At 43.9% G+C, this 21,809-nt stretch overlaps 1 protein-coding gene across 3 annotated transcripts; it reads left to right on the top strand.

Annotated features, from left to right (window-relative positions):
- Window positions 1-952: 952 nt before the first annotated feature.
- Window positions 953-21,346, top strand: LOC306805234 (neurotrypsin-like). 3 transcript variants are annotated; one of them, XR_013775160.1, is made up of 16 exons: window positions 953-2,830; window positions 4,860-4,905; window positions 6,047-6,283; window positions 7,550-7,673; window positions 8,386-8,561; window positions 8,888-9,035; window positions 9,884-10,062; window positions 10,481-10,622; window positions 11,633-11,835; window positions 12,735-12,876; window positions 13,127-13,332; window positions 13,877-13,955; window positions 14,197-14,319; window positions 14,850-15,130; window positions 16,676-18,064; window positions 20,898-21,346. XR_013775160.1 is itself a non-coding variant. In XM_079312808.1 (15 exons), the coding sequence occupies exons 1-15, from the start codon at window positions 2,759-2,761 to the stop codon at window positions 16,984-16,986; spliced, it is 2,469 nt and encodes an 822-aa protein (XP_079168934.1). In that variant the 5' UTR covers window positions 953-2,758; the 3' UTR covers window positions 16,987-19,009. The 3 variants fall into 3 exon arrangements, 1 of the variants encoding a protein (XP_079168934.1); XR_013775161.1 differs by lacking the exon at window positions 20,898-21,346 and adding an exon at window positions 19,055-20,495; XM_079312808.1 differs by lacking the exon at window positions 20,898-21,346 and having other exon boundaries at window positions 16,676-19,009.
- The last annotated feature ends 463 nt before the right edge of the window (window positions 21,347-21,809 follow it).

Here is a 21,809-nt window from a genome sequence, read left to right as displayed (position 1 = left end):
CTCCATTAACAGTTCATGTGTGTACGTACAGGGAATGGCACTGTTCTTTCTAACCTGGGGTTTGTACCACCCCATGATGCTGTTGCTGGGGAGTAAAGAAAACTCTGTTCTGGTGTTGAACACACTGGTTAAGAACATTGCTGCAGAGACCTGTATGTGATCGCGTGGTGAGGAAAGAATTAAACAAAAGCTGACTAGCTGTTCCACCCTCCTAAGTCGGATTTACAAGATTTAAGCAGATCTACTGGAATTCCTTGATCTTATTCCTGTACCTTATAGCTTGACTATTATACTAGCTCTGTGATTGCTGTAAACTATTCCTTTTAGGCTTTCACTGTGGAAGTAGCATTAATATTTCAGCTGGTCCTGATGAATAGCTGTCCTGTCAGTTCAGAAGAAGGTTGAATTCCAGAGAGCCAGGGATATTTCATAAGATGGCATTTCTTGTTCAGAAGGGTCAATACAGAAAAATCTGGCAAAATCATGACAGACTCTAGGGAATCATAGACTTACGTAATAGAACTATGCATGTATTGGGTGGGAAGGTGAGTACTGTTAAATAGCAGATCTAGATATTTACAACTACTTCAAATTTGCCCATATAAGACAGTTCAGGATGTTTATCTCTAGATACATTACTGCTGTAGTTATATTGGTATAAATCCCTTTCAGGACTTCCTCTCCACCTTGGAGAGTAGTCTTGAGAAGCTTTTGAGAATCTGAAATCCACTTCTCTCAGGGAATGTCATTACAAGTGTGAGAAAAACAGGAGTCTTGGTAAGAAGGAAACGGTTCCAAAACAGGGCCTGCCAGAGAGGAGACAAGTGGAAAACCCACTGTATCTTTCCAGTTCATTCTTCCAGAAAGTGAATACAGGCTTGGACTTCTATTGCTGTGTTTCCCTTAAAATTACTTTATCTACTAAATCACTTTGCCATGAGCAGGAGGCAACTTAAAAGGTGCCATGAGAGAAATCTAGTGCAGGCTTCTGCTACAGGTGTTAAACTCTATGCATCAGAGGCCTGAACAGGAGTGTCTCATGGGATGGAGTTTGAATGAGCATCAGCAATCTCTAGTAAGGAGCTAATTTCTCTGAATGCTAATAGAATTTCTGTTCCCGTTTCCAGTATATCCTTTCCTTGTGTGTTCAGTGGAATAAGTGGTTCTAAATTCTAGCACAGTCCCATAGTTTTATTTTGTTCTGCTCCTTTGTAGTACTGCTGCCTGAGAGTTACAATGTGATGTAGCATCTGAGCTATTTCCATCCCCTGCTGCTCTGGTCATCTGCCTCCTTGACTGTAAGGATATAGGAGATTTGCTCCTAATTAACTGAGTGTAATTCTTGGCCAAATCCATTCCAGAAACATTTTCTTTTTACCACTTAGTGACTCCTGTAAAAGATCCAGCATGTAGGGAAATTTCCTTGCCTTTGATGAGCGACCGAAGATGAGGCAACACAAAACTGTCACGTGAAGTGAGTAATGGGCAAAAGTGAAGGAAGTAAAAAAGAGGCTTTTTGTCAAGTCAGGAGATTTTTAGCAGCCTGATCCTTGTTTTTATGCTGAAGGTGTCTTTGGAAGTGCTACTCAGCAGACTTGGCCAGAAGTGAGTAATTTCTAAAGGTGACCTTCATGTTTCATGCTGTAGAGCACCATTAATTCATTGCTCCAAAATCAGAATATAAGTATAGGAAATGCCCATTAGACTGAGCTGAGAAGCAGCACAAGGAACCATGAAAAAAATATTTCCAAGTCTGAACAACTTCAAATGAACCAATTGCCTTATGAGATTTAGTAGTGTTTAAAGCTTGTAGCCTTGAACCTTAATTGATACGAAGGACCAGCAAGCTGAAAACACTAAAACCCCCCATGGGATAGGATTGTTCTTGGTAATACAATAATGATTAACACTCTGGAAAGCATCCTAGCCAATTGAGGGAAAATATAGCCCAAGGTCAAGGAGACGGTCAATGGCAAAGTTCTCTGGGGGCAATTCCCATGATGGCAAGATACAGGGCTGAAAATTGGGAAGGTACCCTGGAGAGAGCTGTGCCACTTGAGGGTTTTCTGGGGGAGATCTGGAAGCTGCTTAACATAGTTTTCTGGGTCCCATTTACCTGGGTTCAAACCTGGGGAGAGCTGACCTCGGGAAGCTGCAAGCTGCTAATCGAGGAGGCAGCGGTGGGGGGGATAAAGTCCAGATTCCTTCCAAGAAGTCTAATCTCTGGCAAATGTGCGCGCACACGCCGTTGCCTTTCCCAGTTGTTGCTGGGGGCTTTGCAATAGGACGCAGCCCCAGCTGCTTGCCGTGCTGCGGCCCCTGTGGCTCGGGAAGAGGAGGAAAAGGCAGCCGGGGAAGGAGCACTGCAGCAGCGGAGCGGGGCGGGAGGCGGAGGCTGGCACTGGGAGCAGCGCCTACCTGCAGCACGGGGGAGGCTCGAGAGGAGGGACAGCGGGCCGCCTGTGCTCGCCTCTGCCCGTCTTCAATGTGCTAGAGAAATTCGGGGGCATGTTCTGTTCCCTTATTTCTCTCCTCTCTTCTTCCCCTTTCTGAAGAGAAGAGATGGGGAGAGGAACGTGAAATCCTAGGATGCTGCTGGGAACTTTGATCCCTTTCCTCACATCCCTTTCCCTGCGTAGCAATGGAAAAGGCATCCCGCTCCCTCCGGCGCGGAGCGGCTAGCGTGGGAAAGCGGACCCTGGCAGCTGAACGACAATGTGATGCCTGAAGAACCTTCTGCTCACTTTGTACACGAGGGATGGAAATCTCCAAAATGCTCGGGCTCCTGGTAGAGCTCTCAAGTCTGCTATTCTGTCTCAGATGTGTGGAGGTAAGAAGGTTATTTTTCTACCTGCTTGTAAGAAGTTACTTGGCTCGTTTAATATCCTCACTGTAAGTGGATTTTATTATTGCTTGAATGTTTTTTCTAGAGCATTTAGGCAGTTGTGGTCTCCTGGAAGAACTAGAGGCTTGGGGAGAGATTTGTTTCATTGTGCATATAAATTTGGAAAAAGAAACAAACCAGGGAAGCAGGATGCACAAGGGCTTGCAGATGTTTTGGCTTGGGTTTCCAGTGTTTCTCAGGCACTGCAGTGACCCTGGCTGGAGAGATCTTTTGTTTCTCTTCTTTGCTGACTGTCTCTCTTGCTGTTGTGGACAGATGATTTATAGCTGCATAGACCTGGGGCAATGCCTGCAACACAGGCTGTTTGCACTGAATTTACTTGTTGATGATGGTCAGCATTGGGGTGTTTTGGAAGCTGCTACAGAAACTGGCAGCAACTAATCTTTCATTAGAAGGGAAGCTTGTTACTTGGATTGCAGTACTTTTGTTTATGGTCCAGCTCCAAGAAGAGGTGGGTTCAGTCTCTCATATATGTTCTGTAATTAGCCTGACCCATCCTTATATATCCCTGGCAGGCTTACATGTGTTTGCAGGTGTACATTGAAGCCAGAGATTGAGGCACCTGGACTGTGGTGCAGTCACAAAAGTACAGCTTAGCTTGCTTTCTACCCTCTGCAAACAGTTTTGAGATTCTCACATAAGTCCTTCAGTGTTGTTGGTCCAGAAACCCTTTTGTGGGCTTGCAGCAGCCTGACACATGCAGGTAGATTTTTCCCTGAAAACAGTTTATCTGTGCATCCCTTTGTGCATATGCACCTGAGATCTGATCTGCTACTTCTGAACCATGTCAGGAATTCATCTTCCATATGCAGTATCCCTTTCTGACTTCTGGAGGGTGATGCTGGAGAGTGGCCATGGTTGTCAACACCTTCTGAATCATATCCATAAGCTTGATTTGAAAATTGTATCTGACCTAAGTAGGTGTTCTTGTTAGGTTTCTGTGGGAATTGCCTCTGCTTTTTCCAGAAGTGAATTTGGTTTAATTCCAAATTTAACTTTTCCCATTTTACAGGAAGAGGTGAAGCGGAGAGACGCAAAATTACTGCATTTTGAAGAAAAACATAACCATTACCAATAGACAGTATCCTTTAGCTGCACATCTCTGCTCTGTGAATTGCAACTCTTTGTTCATATAAAAGTATTAGAAATGTTCATTTAGAATGTTTAGAAATTAATTAAACTACAAGGAGCTAGCAGAAGTATGTACAGTTTCTTCTTTTCACTTTGAGCCTGTGAATGTCTTGAACTGGCTTGCACACCATATAGTGGGGTTGAGTGGAGCTCTCTCTCTCTCAGCCTGTAGTCAAGTTACAACCTCAAAAAACACTGCCTGTAATAGGAAATGCAGTTTTGGGGCCAGACACGACACTAGAATTCTAATGACTTTGCTTTTGTTTTTAGCTGTTTAACCCCATTTGGAAATAAACACTATAGGCCATATAATATTTTCAAGTATTAAAAACAAAATCCTCAAAAAACTTTGGATTTTTTTCCTTGGATGTTTTTCATTTTATACACAGATGTTTGTTACCATTTTAACAGATATTTTGAAGGCACAATCCTGTCACTCAAGTAGATAAATCTCTGCTGCTGTGGCTGTAGATGACCTGCCCTATAAACAGAGAGAGAATGAGTAGTTATTTTTCTTACTGATAATAATTATATTCTTCTAGATTTCCTTTCTATAGGCATCTCGCTCAGACTTCCAACTCTGTTGGAAAAAAACCAAGCAGAGCTATGTAATGTCATTCTTAGCTCAAGGGTAAATCTCTGCAGGCCAGTAATTATTAATTTTGTTAGTGGACAGAGCAATGGTTGTATTTGAAGAGGAGAGACCAGGGAAGAGGCTGGTTACTAGGGTGTGTTTGCTTAAAGCTGAGTTGCTTTTAGGACATGCCTTTGTTTATTTCACTGGATAATCATCTCTCTGCTTTTGCTCTGTTTCTTTTCCCAGGCTTTCCTGGGATCCAAGCCCAACCAAAACCATTTACAGAGTGCAGGTAAGAACAAGAAGTTATTAATTCAATCATTGGGCAGACTCTTTCCTGCAGTGGTGATCTGAGACCATAGGCACGATGAACCACTGCTACCTGGCCTTCTTCCTTTCTTTTCATCACGTCTTCAATCTTTTTTCTTGCCCCAATGCCTGTTTATCTCCTTCACCAACATGGCCAGACTACTTCTGTGTCTTCAGGTTGAATGCTCTTGCAGCTCCCTGCTCCTCCCACATGTTCTTTTCCTTTAATCTCTTTATGTATCTTGGTATTTTTTGCATGCTTACCTTTCCTCTGCTCTAATAGCTACTGAATTCTCAGACATCCTCTCTGAGGGTCCCAGCTGATGCCACACATATGATTTGTTGTCCAGACACTGACTTCCAAATGCTTCTCATTTTTGTACCTTGCATTTAACCTTCAGCTGTCACTTACCCCCTCTGGGCCTGGCAGTGGCTAGAAGGCAAATGACATTATGCAAAGTTTCTTTGTACCCTTACTCTTTGCGCCATGTACAGAAGGGTTTTCTGAAAGTGTTGACTTCTTTTTGTTTATTTAGTGAATAGAGCTGTAAATGTCTAATGTAGTTGTAAGGAGTTTTCTCCTTTTGTTAAGGACCATAATAAATTAATTATTGGGTATTTTTACACTGAATATTTCACATGGGGACTGAAACATTGGCACATATATTTCCCCCAAAATAAATTCCCTTTCCCTTCCAATATATTAGCCAAGTTCACATAAGCCAGGTGATCTGCTGATGTGAATAGGGAACATACATGCAATGACATATAGTGTCATTTCCCACCTTCCTGCTTTGTACAGTGCTGCTCCAAACTGAGTACATGTATTGCATGTACAGTAATGGCAACTGGTTCAAATTGCCATGTTTGGGCCTTAAGTTAACACTTCTCAAAGGTCTGTCTGGGCAGTTCATTGCTTCATATCAATTAGTGGTTTAGACAGTGAGTCTTATGAGTATTCTTTGAGCAGCACCTTCAGGAGTGCTAGAGTTGGAATCAAGCAAGCAGCAGCTGAGACTGCAGACACAAGGGGTATTTCTCCTAAGCAGCTGGTGCGTCCCATGGTGTCTGAGCTTCAGTGTGTGATGCCTTAGGCGATGCTAACGCTCCGTTCCTGTGCCCAGCGCCCAGCGTGTGTGCTGTGGGACCCCTGGGCTATTACAATGGCTCCCTGGCGCTCACCGAGGCCGGCGCACGGTGCCTCAACTGGGCAGAGTTCCCTGATTACGTTCAGCAGTACCCAGACCGCGGCCTGGGGGACCACAACTACTGCAGGAACCCAGACGGGGGAGCCACGCCCTGGTGCTTCTACAGGCTCGTGTCAGGGGCCATCGGCTGGGCCAACTGTGACTGTAACCAAGGTAAGGGCTGCGCTGCCTCGGGGCTCAAGCCACAACTGTGTGCTGCACAGACTTCCAAGGGGCAGGTGGAACAACCTCTGAAAGAAGCATAGTACAAAGACTGTTCCAAATTGTTGAAGTAATTAATACTAGAGGCTAGTCTGTGTGGGAGAAGAACGTCTGTATATAGTAGGGGATGGATTTAAGCTGCTGTAGCTGTAATGCCTTGTATAGATGTTTTATTCTCATACAAGGAGACTTCTCTTTTTTTCTACTGCTAACAGATGACACTTTGAAAATAGTTTTAGTTATGTAGAAAACAACCCACTTCTGCTCCTTTAGGGTTCATAATCAGAGCATTCCTCATGTAAGTGTAGCAGTTCAAATAAACACACCTTCTGTGGCAAGGCAGGTCATAGGCTTGTGTTAAACTTCCTCAGTGCTGTCACAAGGACTACTGCTTACTTTGAGGCAAGAAAGGAGCTGAGCTCTCTCAGTGCACTGGCTGTGCGCAGCATTCTTGAAAATGTCCTGTTTTCTGACCTTCCTTGCTTTTTCTGCATTTTGCAGAACAGTTGAAACACCAGTTTAATAAATGAATTGACAGTCTTTTCCCTTGCCAGTGGGTGTTCTTTCAAAGATGGCTTCATTAAAGGGAAGAATATAAGTGTGGTGGTGCTGTGTGCCTGCAGTGAGCTACTGCAGACAGGTGTGTCCTTCTGAAAGCACAAAGCTGAACAAGGACATGTTCTTTCTAAACAGTGGTCAAAATTTTAGTGGGGTGGGAATAGAAAGGGCATTTACACTGGCACTTCCTTTTCTTAGAGCAATTAAAGAGGATTCATCTGCTGTTACTGAGCATCTCACTGTAGCAACAGAGTCGTGCAGGTGAAGTGATTGATAGAAATAGATCAGTGGAGTGTCAGAAGTAATTAGATAGCCTGCCATTTTCACACACCCTTTTCAGATAGCATGTAAAATCATCCCCATTCCACAGAAGGAGAATCCAGGAGCTTTGGCAGAAGCAAAATTTCCTGCTGGTGTTACCATGGACTTTATAAGACCACAAGACCAACCATCCTCCCAAGCAGCCATTGCTGGGACTGGGAAGGTGCCACATCCCACACTCTTTCACATACATCACTTTAGTGCCAGCACAGGCAAAACAGGGGTGAAAGAAGCCAAGTACAATTCAGCTCAGCTACATGCAAATCCAAGATTTGCTGGTCTGAAGCTTCTATCAGCAGATTACAGCTGGTTTTTTGTTGGTTTTTTCTCTTTTGGAAGGTGCTGTGCAGTTGGCTGAAGACAGTAGTGTGGAGCTGTATTTCAATGGACTCTGGGGTACCATCTGTGCTGACCACTGGACTGACTGGGATGCCAGTGTTGTCTGCAGGCAGCTAGGTCTCAGGTGGGAACCTCAATCTTGTTGTGAGAGGTACTTGATCGTGTTGCTTTTGAAAGAGCAGCTTCTGTGATTACAGTCCCTCTGGCACAGTATGTTGGCTGGGAGAAAGGAGTTTGTTTTATGGTCTAATTTCCCAGTTACCAGGGTCCTTTTGCACTGCTTTCTTTCTGTAGCTATCTCCAACCCAAAAAGAATTTTCAAGTATTTTTTAAAACAATCATTTCTGCTTCATGCTTCAGGCAGTGAAAAGTGAGCTGTGTGATCACATTCCTTTTTTATGATCATCAGGTGGAATTCCTATAGTGATCTTACAGAAATTCCAGGAGTATGAACTCTTTTTGGGTATCTGGGATTTTGACATTCAAACTTCCAAATAGCAAAGAGATAAGGTCCACAGAGAGGGAAGGTGAATCAGATACTTTAGTGTTTGAGTCTGTTGATGGGTTTGTTCATTGCTTTCAAATGAGAGTGCCATTTCTGAGTACATCAACTCCTCTGCAGTAGGTAGGCACACAAAAGGATTACAAAGTGCTTTGTGCTTGCTTGTGCTTTCCCATTAGACTGTAAATGGTCACTCCTTTATGCACTTCCAATTAACTGGGCACACTGGGATGTGAAATGTCACAACTGGACTGGAGAGTCACAACAATGGAGGGAACTTGTAAGTGAAGCTGTGCTGTGGCATTTCACTGCTCTGTTGCATCCTCTGTACCAGTGAGATTGGCACAGCTGGGAAGAAGAATCATCCTGGACCGTGGCCTGTTCCCCTGCACCTGCAGTCAGCAAACTGCCATGGAGATGAGGAAGCCCTGCTGCAATGTGCCTATCAGGAAGCTATCTCAGGAGCTTGCAACCAGGGGAGTGCCGTGGTAACTTGTGTTCCTCCAGAAGGTAAATCTCCAGGGAAAGATCTCAGTCACCGAAAGATGGCTGATGCTTATGACCACATCCCCTTTTAATCAAGCCAGGTTTTTGTCTGCAGGCAGAAAACTCTTATTCACCACAGCAGTCAATTAAAGAGCCATCTCTGCACCAGCAGAACCCCACTCTGGGGGTTGCAATCACGGGTGCTTGTGGGGGGTCTAGAAGGGAGGATATGGTAAGAGAGCATCACGAGAGCTCCTCTGGCTAGAGAATGGTTCTGCACCCTGAACTGCTGGATGTGCTTTGTCTCTGTCTTGTTCTGTTGTGCTCTCTTTCCCTTTCTTGAAGCACAGGTGTAGGTGCCCCACTGCGCATAGTTGGGGGGAAGGAGAGCTTTGAAGGGCGAGTGGAGGTTTTCCACGATGGCAAGTGGGGAACCATCTGTGATGACCAGTGGGACGACCGGGATGCTGAAGTAGTCTGTAGACAGTTGGGACTCAGGTAATTTCTTTGCTGTATGTCATGGAGTAGTAATAGAAGTAGGCAGAATGAACATGAACGCATGTCCCTTTACCAGCCCTTCCTATAGGAGAAACCCTGGGAAACATAATTCTGGACTGATCATCCTGAAAGGATTTTGCATCCCATTCTTGTCAAATTTATGGGTTTATGCTGTGAAGAATAATTTTAAAAAAACAAACAAACACCAAAGAAAAAACAGACAAACAAACCAAAACCATTCCTGTCTAAGGATTGTTTGTGTTTACTCCTGTTCATCATTTTTGCATACGTCCTATAACTAATCTTATTGGCCTCAATGACAACTTGTCATGGTGGGTTTCATATGTTAACTGCAGGTGCTTACTTGGTTAAGTTTAAACACCTCTAGTTTCACTGGCTGCCCTTATCCTCTTCAGACAGGGAAACAAGAGAGACTGCCTCATTCTCCTGTGTCATTCAGTGCTTAAAACAGGAGCTGTTGTATACTGAGCATTCTTGAAAATCACATCAGTACTGGATTATTTAAAATAGATTGTTCAAATTTGAGATCCCTCAATCTTTTGGAGTTATATCTGTTATGATATTGTAACTGAGTCCTGTTATGTCATTGTCTGCAGAAGTCTGAACTGTTTGTGTTGTAGTAACATTTTTGTTATTTGCTGGAAGGTCTCGTTATAAACTTTCCAATGACATGTTTCAATTAACAGTTGGCAACTCCACTGTGTTGAAAATAAGATAATCTATGGGAGACAGTGACCCAACAGAGGACATTCCCTGTGCAAGGTAGAATCTGAGGACACAAGACTGTGGCCTTCCTTACTGAGCATACATGTCTGTAATGTTTACAGTGGGACCCCAAAAGCCTTGTCATGGGCTCACTATGGACAGGGATCTGGCCCAATCCTGTTGGATGAAGTGCAGTGCACGGGTAATGAACTCTCCCTTGATCAGTGCAAGAAGAGTGACTGGGGACAGCAAAACTGTGACCACATTGAAGATGCTGGGGTCTCCTGTGACCCTTTCACAGGTACAGATGTACAGCTCTGCCAGACGGATGCGGTTGGTCTTACCCCCACATGGCTTGCCTTGCTCAGCTGGGAACCCCCTGGTTCAGGATCCTGCACAGCTTCCATGTATGGCTCCCACAAGGGCTGCCAGATGTGAAGGCAGAGAGTAAAGGCATGGATCAGAGGCAAACTTGGTGGTGTTCCCATGGTTTTGCTCAGGTGGTGTGGAAAGGCTGAAGTGAATTCTCCCCTAACAGAGGGGTATGTTTAGAAGCAACGACTATTTGTATTTTGAGTACGCACAGACTGTGGGTACTCAAAAAACTGTGTCTTCTGTTCCTTTCACTCATGGGCAGTACAGAGACCTAGCAGTGGTGCACGGGCTGTTTGTTTCCTCCCCTGCTGAGTGCTGCCCTTTCCTTCTCCCATCCCTTGCAGAGGGCACTGTCCGGCTGGCTGGTGGCCGCAGCCCCAGTGAAGGCAGGGTGGAAGTTTATTACAATGGAGACTGGGGCACAGTGTGTGATGATGGCTGGACAGACCTCGGAGCCCAGGTGGTCTGCAGGCAGCTGGGCTTCAGGTAGGACTGAGAGTGTGTAGTGTCTGTGCTTACTAATTTCAAGGATTAGATTTCATCACCCTTCACTGGGATAGGCCAGACCTTAATCCTTCAATGCTGTCTTTGTTAGAAGGCTTATTACTATTATACAACTTATTAAGGAAAGATTAATAAGTATCCACATCTTTTCCAAGGGGCAAAAATAAATATTATCTCTTGCCTCAGTGTGTTTTGAAAGGAGACAACAGGCTTAATACTGTCCTTATGAACCCTCAGCAAAGTCAGAAAATTTTATTTAACGTTCCTTAAATTTGCAGGTGTCACTTCTGTTCCATCATTAAAAAGATATCACCTCTCTGCTCCATAGGTATCACCTTCAGTAGTTGAATAAAGACCACTAGGGCAAAAAAGAGTAGTAATAGGGATTTTTAGCCCGTTGCTGATCTGTCATCCTTCAGGTAGGAGTTTGGGAAAGATTGAAAATCAGGATACTATTGCCTTTGAGCTAGTAAAATGGGGTTTTGTGGATTTTTAAATATGATTAGGTTCTCCTAAAATTTCAAAATTATAGATGAAAAAAAACCAAACTAAATTCTTCCCTTTGAGTTCAGCTACTGCATTTGTCATCTCTTTTAGCGCCTAAAAGTTTTCAGCTTTCTGCAGTTCAAATTTAGGCAGCTGTTTGCTATAAATAGAAGTAGAATTACTTAAATGTTAACATTTTTGATGCCTCCTCTGCAAGCCTCTGCCCAAATTGATGTACCTGCCATATTGCAAAGCAGCCTCTGCTGGCCCTCTGTGCCTTGCAATGTGCCTTTGACCAGACACTAGAAAATTGACTGGTCTGAAAAGGCCTCCCTGAAAACTGAAGTGGGTGAGATGTGAAGGTGCTTGGTTGTCATCCTGTGTGTCCACTGAGTGGTTTAGGTCAGGAGGCCACCAGTACTCTAGTTAAGCAGGGGAGTTTCTCTTTAGATCTGAACTTGGGTCTTCTGTGGGTTTCAATGTTATTTTCTGTTTCCTTCCTCTAGTGGTCCTGCAACCCTGGCCTCTGAAGGAGACTATGCTGCTGGCCAAGGCTTCATTTTACTGGATGATGTGGCATGTGTGGGGACAGAGCTGTCTCTCCTGGACTGTCCCCACAGCAACTGGGGGCAGCATGACTGCTCCCATGCTGAAGATCTGGGAGTCCGCTGTTCCCCAGAAAACAATATGGTCATGGATGGCAGCCTGGGTAACTCACCTTGCTCTTGCCCTGAACAGTGGGGAAGTTTCACCTTCTGGTCTGTTCCCTTGCAAACTCTAGCAGATGTGGGAGTTTTCTCTGTGCTCTTTCAACAAGGGGTGTGCTTTTTGAGGAGGAATGAGCCTTGGCTGAATTGAGGTTTGTTTCAAACAAACAAAGCCACTGAGGGACAGTGGCTGCCTTAGTGTGCCATTGCTCAAGGGAACCCTGTAACTAGACCTTTTAGGAAACTTAGCTGTGGTTGCATTAGTGCCACACCTTGCCAAGACAGGAGGACTTCAGGTGCCAGCAGTTATTTGCACTCCCTTGTGTGGATGGCACACTTCTAATTAAAATTGTGAAAGTATTTCAAGTTAGCCTAATTTTCTCATTTATATAATGCCTGATACTCTCTCCTTTCCTTACTACAGAAGACTTTCCAATCTGTCAGACATTTGTTATTGGAATAGTTGACATCCAACATTTTTGTTTTTCCTGGATCTAGACCTCTTCTCTTGCTTAGAATCATGTAACAGTTTTACAATTCAATGGATTTTTTTTTTCCCAGGCATGTTTAAGCTTGTCTAACTCTTGGCTCGGGAGTTAATAACTTTCTTTCTGTTCTTGTTCTCCTTTTACTTAGCTTTCAGAGTATGATCCACTGATGATTTCCAGTATGTATTAAGTAAATTAGTATGTATATAGTCTTCTGATTCAGCACAGAGGTAAAACGTCTTCATATAGACACTTTTTGTTTGTTTGTTTGTTTGTTAGTTTGTTTTTGTTTGTACTTTTTGTTTTAAGCTTACCGATGTCTGGGATTCATCTTTTTCTATAGAACCCAAGTTTTGGACACCTGCCCCCTCTGGTGTTTTTGCTTGCAGCAGCCCATGTGTTTTCTCCTTCAGGGCCTCCCGTGCGGCTGGTGGATGGAGAAAGCACCAAGGAGGGCCGGGTTGAGGTACTGCTGAATGGGCAGTGGGGCAGTGTCTGTGACGATGACTGGACAGACAGAGATGCCACAGTGGTTTGCAGGCAACTGGGATTCAGGTAAGGGCTGTGGTACAGGCATCTTACAGATACAAACAGCTCTCTGGAGTACTTCTGGACTTGTTTCTGGGGGCTTAGTTTGAGTCTTGGCACACCTACATATGCTTGAGGGAGCAGGTTGCTCTTCTTACTGCACTACTGTCTGTATGTAGAGTGACACGTAAATATTATTCCACTTAAAATGCACTGGTGCTTCAGGTTCACTTGACTCTTGCTTACTGCAGATTAGCCACCCTCTCTCTAATTGCAGTGGTACAGCAAAAGCCAGGGCAATGGCTTATTTTGGTGAAGGCCATGGGCCCATCCATCTGGACAACGTAGAATGCAGTGGCATGGAGCACACCTTAGGGCAATGTGCTGTGTCTGACACCAGGATTCACAGCTGCTGGCACAGTGAGGATGCTGGGGTGATCTGTGACTATGTGGAAGAAAAGGTCCAAGATATCAGGAGAACAGGTGATATTCCCATTTCTTCTATGCAGGAATCTTGAGCTCTGGTCATCTCTGCATGCTTTTGTGGTTTTCCCCTGTCATTCTTGTCCTTGACTGAAACTTCACCTACAAAATAGACATGTCCTGTCCTGCACCTCCTACGTTTTTCTTGTTTTCAGTGTATCTTCTTAGCAGCACAGAGTGTTCCAAATTAGTCTGAGGTGCTCCACCCATGTCAGGCCTTTGAGCCTGCAGAATTTCCCCACAGCCAAGTCACCATACTCTTCCTCAGAACAGCAACCATAAGCAACTTTTGAGGTTTAGAGTACTGAGGAAGTATAAGCATAGGTGCCACTCCTGGCATGAGACTATAGGCTTCAGATAAGCACCTCCAGTGAAATTAAGGAAACCTATGGGATCAAATGTTCTATGAATTCCATATACACAGCACAACACAGTCCTTGAGGATGAATGCCTTTAGAGAAGGTGAATGGTATTTGGCTCTGTGACAGCAATGCTGATACTTAAGTGAAGGTCCCTACCCAACTGCTCTAACTTTGCCTGGCAGGTCCAGAGTCCGGTGTGTGTGGGATGCGCCTGCTGCACCGTCGCAAGAAAAGGATCATAGGGGGAAACAAGTCTCTGAGGTACTGCCCTGTAATTGCTGAGAGAGGTTCCAGCTTTCCTGCAGGCTCTGGAAATAGCCTGGCAGATGCTGATTCTATTAATCTATCATTTTCACTGATGATTTTTGAATTTGGTTTGAACCAGTGTGTTACCTAGGGAAGAATACAAGCCAGCTGAGCCTAGATGAGACAGAGTGAATGGGAGAAGAGGAAAATGGCTTCCATATGTGTGACACCTCTTATTCCTCTGTTTCCTCTTCAGAGGCAGTTGGCCTTGGCAGGCCTCACTGCGGCTGAAGGGTTTTCGTCGAGATACTCGTCTGCTGTGCGGAGCAACACTGATCAGCAGCTGCTGGGTGGTGACTGCAGCCCACTGCTTCAAAAGGTGTGTTTGGGAGTGGGGAGCCCTAAGGGATACTCAACAATGGACAAGATAACTTCTTACAAGTTTATCCTCCTAGCACAGTGAAACCACAGAGTTTCTATACCAAGACCTTCAGGTTATGATGTGTGTGATCTTGGAGTACTTATGGGGATGACTCAATATGAATTTGCTTTTGCCTTCACTGCTCATACCTGGCCTCTTAACTCTGAGGCTTTACAGCATAAGGGGAACCAGCATTTTGCCATTTTAAGTGCTTTAAGGAGCTGTAAACAGGGCAGTTCACAAGTCTGCTGCAACTATAATAATCATTTTAATAGGAAAAATAGTCCTGTGCATCTAGCTATTTGGGAGACCAAATCTGCAACAGCTGGCATGATCATATCTGCTAAAGAGGTCCCAGAGTCCTGCAGATGGAACTGTTTTACCACTGTGGTGTGAGGAAGTGGTTCAGTCTCACAGGAGCTGAGACTTGTGTGAGTCTGCTTTCCTCTTAGCAGGAGTATCGAAATCTTGAGTCTGTTTTTCTCCAGGTTTGGTGTTGATGTGCGGCGCTACCTCCTGCGGGTGGGCGATTACCACACGGGTGTGAAGGATGAGTTTGAGAGGGAGCTGCCCGTGGAGCGGATCGTCCTCCACAGGAACTACTGGGCTGGCAGCAATGATAATGACATAGCCCTGGTCCGGATGCGGGGCAGAGAAGGGCACTGTCTGTCCTTCAACCACCACGTTCTGCCCATCTGCCTGCCTGACAGGAGAGAGAGGTCTGACATCAACAGGCAAGCCTGCATCATCTCGGGCTGGGGAGACACAGGTGAGTGCTGGGGCTTTGAGAGGCAAGCGAGCTGAGGAAGTCTGCCTTCAGAAACTACGTGGGCCACTAATTTATGTCAACTCAAGGCTATGTTCTTACTGCTCCCATTGTCTGTGCTAGCACATGGTGCTAAGGAATGGGGAGATGAAGTGGGTTTTGTGCTACTGTGTTTTCATCTGATTTTGAGGCTTATTGAGTCTGCTCAATACTGGTGAAAGCTTTGGTCTCCATAACATCCCTCTGAAATGATGGGAGAGAACAATGCTTCCACAGTCCTCTCTTCCCATTTCTACATGTGTTTGCCCACAGCAGACCCCTAAGGGAGCAGCCTGTGCAGAGCCTCTATACCAAGCCCGTGGGAGGTCCCCACATTTCCACGACCTGCCTTCATGATACTGTCATGGAGCAGTGAGGGCTTAGAGGCAGAAGGAGCCCTCAGAGAGAAATCTCTCTTGGACTATCTTGCTTAATCTCTATGCATTTCTGCAAGGACAGATGGACTCTGAGTCTGGTTTCTGCCCTGGGTTCAAGACAGCCTGGACCTGTCCTCTTTGAGCATATTGCTGTGAAGATTCCTAGGTAAAAGGGAGCATGGAGGCCTTTCTGGGGCTGCTATGACTGGAGAAAAGCCATATTTTTAGAAAGACTTCCTGCCAAAAGCCCCAGGAGCTCATCTGTTGATTTTGGACTTGCCTGTCCTTCTCAGCTGTTTCCCTAGATATTACCACAGCTTTTTAACTGCAAGTACATATTTGCCTTTGGAGTCAGTTGTGCCAGTTGCACGTGTCACTTCAGGATGTTTGGGGTGGATCAAGGAGCAACTTAGCCATGTAACTACCTTAAGCTGTACTGGAGCTTAGTGGCTAGAATCCTTCCCACGCACCAAACCCAGCTTTCTCAAAGAGGAGCAGTTGCCTACTACCTTGTGAACTTACATAAACCTTGGGCACAGAAAGGTCATACTCTAATATAGCACATTAGCTTTATATTCTGAGTGACCCTGGAGTAATAAAGAGATTTGATCAAATAGACTCAAGTCTGGCCAAAGATAAATTTCCCTTAAATTCCCAAAGGGAATTCCCTTTGAATAATATTTTAATGCTTCTGAAACATAATCTAAAACTTCTCTGAGGATTGAGCATTTAACAGATACTACTGCATTTATTCTCTTGAGTATACATTGCCCTTGCTTTACTGAGGAGGAAATGGAGGTTTGGAGAGGTGAGATAAATTGAATAAGGTTCAAGTGACTTGTTGACAGAACCAGGAGTAAGACTCATCCTTTGATCTAACCTTTTTCTACAAACGTCTTCCCCACATCTTTGATCTTACAGCTCTTTTTTTGTGGTCTGGCTTGGCATCACTGTTTTCTGAAGTTCTTGTGCTTTAGAGATGCTGAGCTCAGCCTATTTTTGTGCTTCAGACTTGACATGAAATGCCTAAGTGCTGGGAAATGAAATGTCTGTTTTTGTCGAGAGCACTGTTGCACCAGGTCACTGCTGTTGCCTGTATGTGAATCAGTCTGGCTGGTCTGTTTTATTCCAGGAAAGTCCTATTCCAGAACCCTGCTGCAGGGGGTGGTGCCCCTTCTCCCACGGGAAGACTGTGAGGCCCGTTACGGGCAGAAGTTCACCAACCGCATGATTTGTGCTGGGAACCTCTCTGAAGATAAACGGGTGGACAGCTGTCAGGGTGACAGTGGAGGGCCACTCATGTGTCAGAGAGCAAATGGACGCTGGATCATTTTGGGCATCACTTCCTGGGGGTATGGCTGTGGTCGGAAGGATTCGCCCGGTGTGTACACAAAGGTCAGCAAATTCGTACCCTGGATCAAGAAAGTGACCAAGCTAAAATGAAAATGACTGAGCTCTAGGAATCTCAGCATATGGTCCTTTTGCCCTGCAGCAGCAGAAGGCTGTGGCTTCTGGTTTGTGACTGATAGAGATTTTTTTTTTTTTTGTCATTGGACACTGGCAAAAAGATTTTAATGTAGAATTGGAAGAAAAACAGTTATGACTGATTCTTTAAAGTCTTTGGTTTCACTTTAGTCTGTAATCTGTAAGCAGAGAAAGCAGGTGCACAGTGGTAACAATGATCAATATACGTTGCTCTACATATCTGAATCCTTTAATGTAATCACATTTATTCCTTGGCTCTGGCACACAGAAATGGTAGAAGTAGAAAGATACCTACTGCTGAAAATCTATTCATAGTTGTATGTTTGGACAGTCCAAACATGCTGCCAGGAGAGGTGAGACGCTTGGAAGATGACACCAGGTGCTAGCATAGTGGAAATCTCTAGATATTTTTTCATAACAGCTCTCTTCTGTTCCAGGAATGAGAAGATTTGACCTGAGCTGAGGAACAGGCCAACAGTTGGGTGTTTTAGCTTCCCTGTTATGTCTCTAGGGGGAACATTTTCTCTTCTGAATAGTAGGTCTGCTTCCATAGGATCCATTTCAAGTGTCTGCCTGGACTAAGAGATGCTTGTCCCTCCTGCTGTAATCTGTCACACATTTCCAGCTCCCAGATGGTTTTATTTCTGCTTTACTGCTATGGTAGTTTGTGTGTGTGGTTGGGCTTTTTTTTGTTTCTTAAAGTAGCCTCTTCTCAAATCAGTTGTTGGTGTGAGAGGCAGTAGCTTTCTTGCCTTCATGATTGCTATGAAGAACTCAAAAATCTGACCTCAAGTGGCTGAATAGACATATTATTTTTCTTTAAATGCAAATGTGATGTTAATCTCAAACATTCAGGTGTTGAATCATGATTTAACAACACTCTGGGGACTTCCTAATGGTCCCTTATTCATCATAGTTATTTGCTGCTCTTTGTTTGTGCTGCTAGTCTTTAAAATCTCTGTGTTCACAGTTTTCCATGAAATATGGAATTACTCCTGGGGTATAGATACACCTCAAATTACTCCTTGTGAAAACAGTAAGTGCACTGCAAAGCAGCTTCCCGCTTTTCTGAAGTGTGTCCTATTCTTGAAACCTCTGGGCCGTGCTTCCTTTTTACTCTTCTTTGCACTTTCTCTTTTCATTCCTCTCAGTGGGAGTAAACTGGCTTAACTTGAGGGTATGCAAGCACTGTCATCAAGCTGTAGTTCTCAGCCTGAACAGACATCATGCTGAGAGAAAAGGGTCATTGAATATTACAGTTTCTTCCTTCTGTCTCATCCAAACAAATGAACAGAGTTCCCTCTTATGCCTTAAGCACTTTTAAAAGTTAATATATTATTCTTGAGTAGTAAAAAAATATAAGTAGACAGAAGGGCTAAGTGCCTTAAGAGTTGTGCTGTGCAGCATCTTCTCACTGTGTGCAGATGAGGCAGAGAGGAGACAGGTCTGTGCAGGAGGAGGAGCAAAAAGCTTTGATGTATAACTAAGGGCTCAAATGTGGAGGATTAATACAGGATGGGACACGTGGAACTTGTGCCAGATGTGCATGTTTTGGGTAGGCACTAACTGGGTCAGGCACTGACCTGCTGCCTGGAAGGTTTGCATTGAGGTGTTCAGTACCTGGGTATTACCAATGCAAGAAAGAAGGCAGAGTACAGTCTGTGGATTAGCAATGTCATATTACGGGGCATGTGCTGACAGAATCCTAGAAATTGCCTTGGATTCAAGAAGTAGTGATTATCTAAAGTTTTGTCTTCTAGAAATTAGCTTAATGTAGAGGTGCTGGTCTGACTAGGTGGCTGATTTTTGTGTGTGAAAGCTAAACTAAACAGTTTCATTTACCCTTTCCAGGTATAGGAATAGTTGGGCTACCAGTGTTGCAATGGACTGTTCTAAAATCCTGCCTGCAAACTTTATTTTAATGAAGAATTATCAGAATCATTAAAACATACAATGTCAGGACACCTGCAAACTGGCCTTTGAGACATGAACCGTGTTCTAGTTAAAAAATATTTCTTTCTCCTAGATCTTGTCACTATGAAAGCTGTGAGAGTCCTTGTAATTTGAGTCCTGCATGAGCCAGGAGGAGGGAAGGAAGTATCCAGTCTCCTTTGCCTGCTTTTGTACCTTACTGGTGCTGTAGGCAAGCCTGTCAATACTCTCCTATGTTGACCCGGCCTATTTCAGGATTCAGCTGTTGCTCCTCACTGTTTAACCTGGGACTGTGGCCCAAACCAAACTCGTGCTTTGCCACTGAGGCTTTGCCACTGGAACTGGCTGGTTGGATCAGTCATCCTAGGACTGTATTTTGTAATGTTGAACAGCAATAGATGTTTCCAAAGATAGTGCGTGTGAGTTGTGCTGAACAAGTTTTACAACTTTTTGGGGAATTTTGTTCTTCACCCATTTAAATTAATTGCTTGCATTACTATTATCATCATTAAAAATGGAAGTATAAATACTTGATCCTCTAGGTGTTGCACAAACACTGTGCATTATCCTTTTGTCATTCTTTTTTTTTTTCCCCCTAAAGTATAATAGTTTATATCCCTAACTTATAAAAACTATTTAATGTAACCAGCCTTCATCTTTCATATAAATGCTCAAAGTTTTTAGTTTTAAGTTCTCAATTCCAGTACTTTCTGGCAATGAAAACCATTATAATTTTATTCTCCATAGCACATAATTTCTTTTTATGGTTCCTGAATTAATTGCCTTTTGTTTTCATTGAGTACCATCTGTCCTTGTGTTCTCAGCCATGAGAGGAAATAAGGGGCCTGGCTTTATATTCTCTGTTATGCATCATTCTAGAGATAGTTCCTTTTCTAAAACTGTGGCTTCTCAATCTCTCTTCAATCAAACTGTCTGGGTGTCTGATAACTTTCTGATGGGTCTTTAAACTTTGGTAAACAACTGGATACAGTTTGCCAGGGGAGGCTGTATCCCCTGCTGATTATTTGAGTAAAGTTTTCTATAGCAGGCAATTCTCTAAGTGATTTCAGTGCTGTGTCTGTATGCTGGAAGCTAGTTTTAAACTTGCTAGTGTAGTCTTGGTGGCAGCATTGTTACAAGGGGATGAAAACCCACTGAGGTCAGTTCCCCCTGTGTCTCAGGTAGGTACAGCAGTCTCACTGACTCACAGAAATTGCTGTGGGTCTGTCTGGGGAGCTCTGGGCAGGGAGCACCTGGAGACTCAGGGAGCAATGTAGACCTCTGCCTGTGCTGACATACAAGGGGGGCTGAGACAATCCACCTTCACAGCATTAGTCCATTGGATAAGGCTAATGCATGTACACTGGTTCTAGGAGCTGAGAGATCAGTCAGTGCTGCTGATGGCTGCACTCTGCCACATGCATGCTCTGAGAGAACTTTCCATAGCAGAGGGGCACATCTTGGTTGTGTGAGAAAGGGAATATCACTGTGGGTGGCTAGGAGCATTGGCAGGAGTAGAAACATGGCTATGGTAAAGATCTATTTGTCTTTGAGAGAATATCCCAGTGCCCCAAAGGCTGCCCCAGTGCTGGGGTCTTCCTGACCTGCAGTGCCTGCAGTGGTACTATCTCAAACCAATTCACACTTTGGCCATCTGAAACTGGATTAAATATTTATCACTTTTTTGTGGCTGAACACTGTTCTGATGATTTTTATGAATTATATTCTATGCTATAATTAATCAGGCAGCTGTTTATTAACCTTTATTGATGTCAATTATCCTTGTAATCTTTGTAAACCTGTAGCAGAAATTAGCAGATCAGTTTCTCAAATGTATGAGTGGAGACATTGGTGAGGAACCAGGAAAGTGGGTATTTGCTATCTCAGGGTTAATAGAGGTAGATCTGCCTTTTGTCTGTCTTCCTTTCTTTCTGAAGCCTGTATCCTGAAGTCTCTTCACCTCAAAAGAGCTGCAGTGATTCATCAACCACTTGAAGACAGATTTTTATGTGTATATTCAGCAATCATATGAGAACTTTGAAGAGATGAAACTGCACTGTGGTATTTAATACTGTCTTGATATAATCACTGGGAGTTTCTTACAGCTAGAGAGAACAGAATCACCTCTGGTGAGAACGAAGTTGGGACTACTCCTTGTAGAACAAGGCACTGTGACCTGGACTAATGCACATCTCCTGGGCTGTGTTTTCACTTGTTTGGAAAAGTACTTAATTTTCCACATCAGAAACTTTTTTGTGTAGTAGCCCACTCAAGTCCTACTAAAATCCCTTCCTACTAAGGGCTGAATACCTCTGAAATCAGTCCAGTGCCAAAGCTGCCATGTCCCCTGGATCAATACCAATGGCTCACAAGGTATGCTAATAAATGGATTATAATGTGACTGTGTGGGGCTCTGTCTTGTTCTTAATAAAGGAATCTCTTCCAATGGCAGATTTTAGGATTTTTTTCAGCACTGAGTAAAGTTAATTAAATTTTTCTATTAAAATTATTTTTAGAGAAGCTTCAACCTGCTAAAGCATGTCATAAAGTCAGCCTCACGTTAGCTACCATTACAATAAAAGGCAACAGTTCTTCAAATGTCACATTTTTGCCATTTGGAACAGCTAAAGAGCAGGTCAGCTTACTGCATTAAAAAAGTTAACAGGTTTTAATACGTCAGCTTACTAATTTGTTGTTAAAGGTGATCTTTCTGTACAAACTTGGTTGGCACAGTCCCCTTTTAGTCTACAATTTATGTGTAATCACTCTTAAGAGTCAAAGCCAGCCTCTGGAAAAGTGGAAGTAGGATAAAGGAAATTCAGTTTGAATGAGCCATTGGTTCAAGAACA

The sequence above is a fragment of the Erithacus rubecula genome, assembly GCF_903797595.1.
Source record: "Erithacus rubecula genome assembly, chromosome: 9".
NCBI classification, from domain to species: Eukaryota; Metazoa; Chordata; class Aves; order Passeriformes; family Muscicapidae; genus Erithacus; species Erithacus rubecula.
The sequence above is the reverse complement of the archived record's forward strand: the minus strand, read 5'-3'. Positions and strand labels throughout refer to the sequence as shown.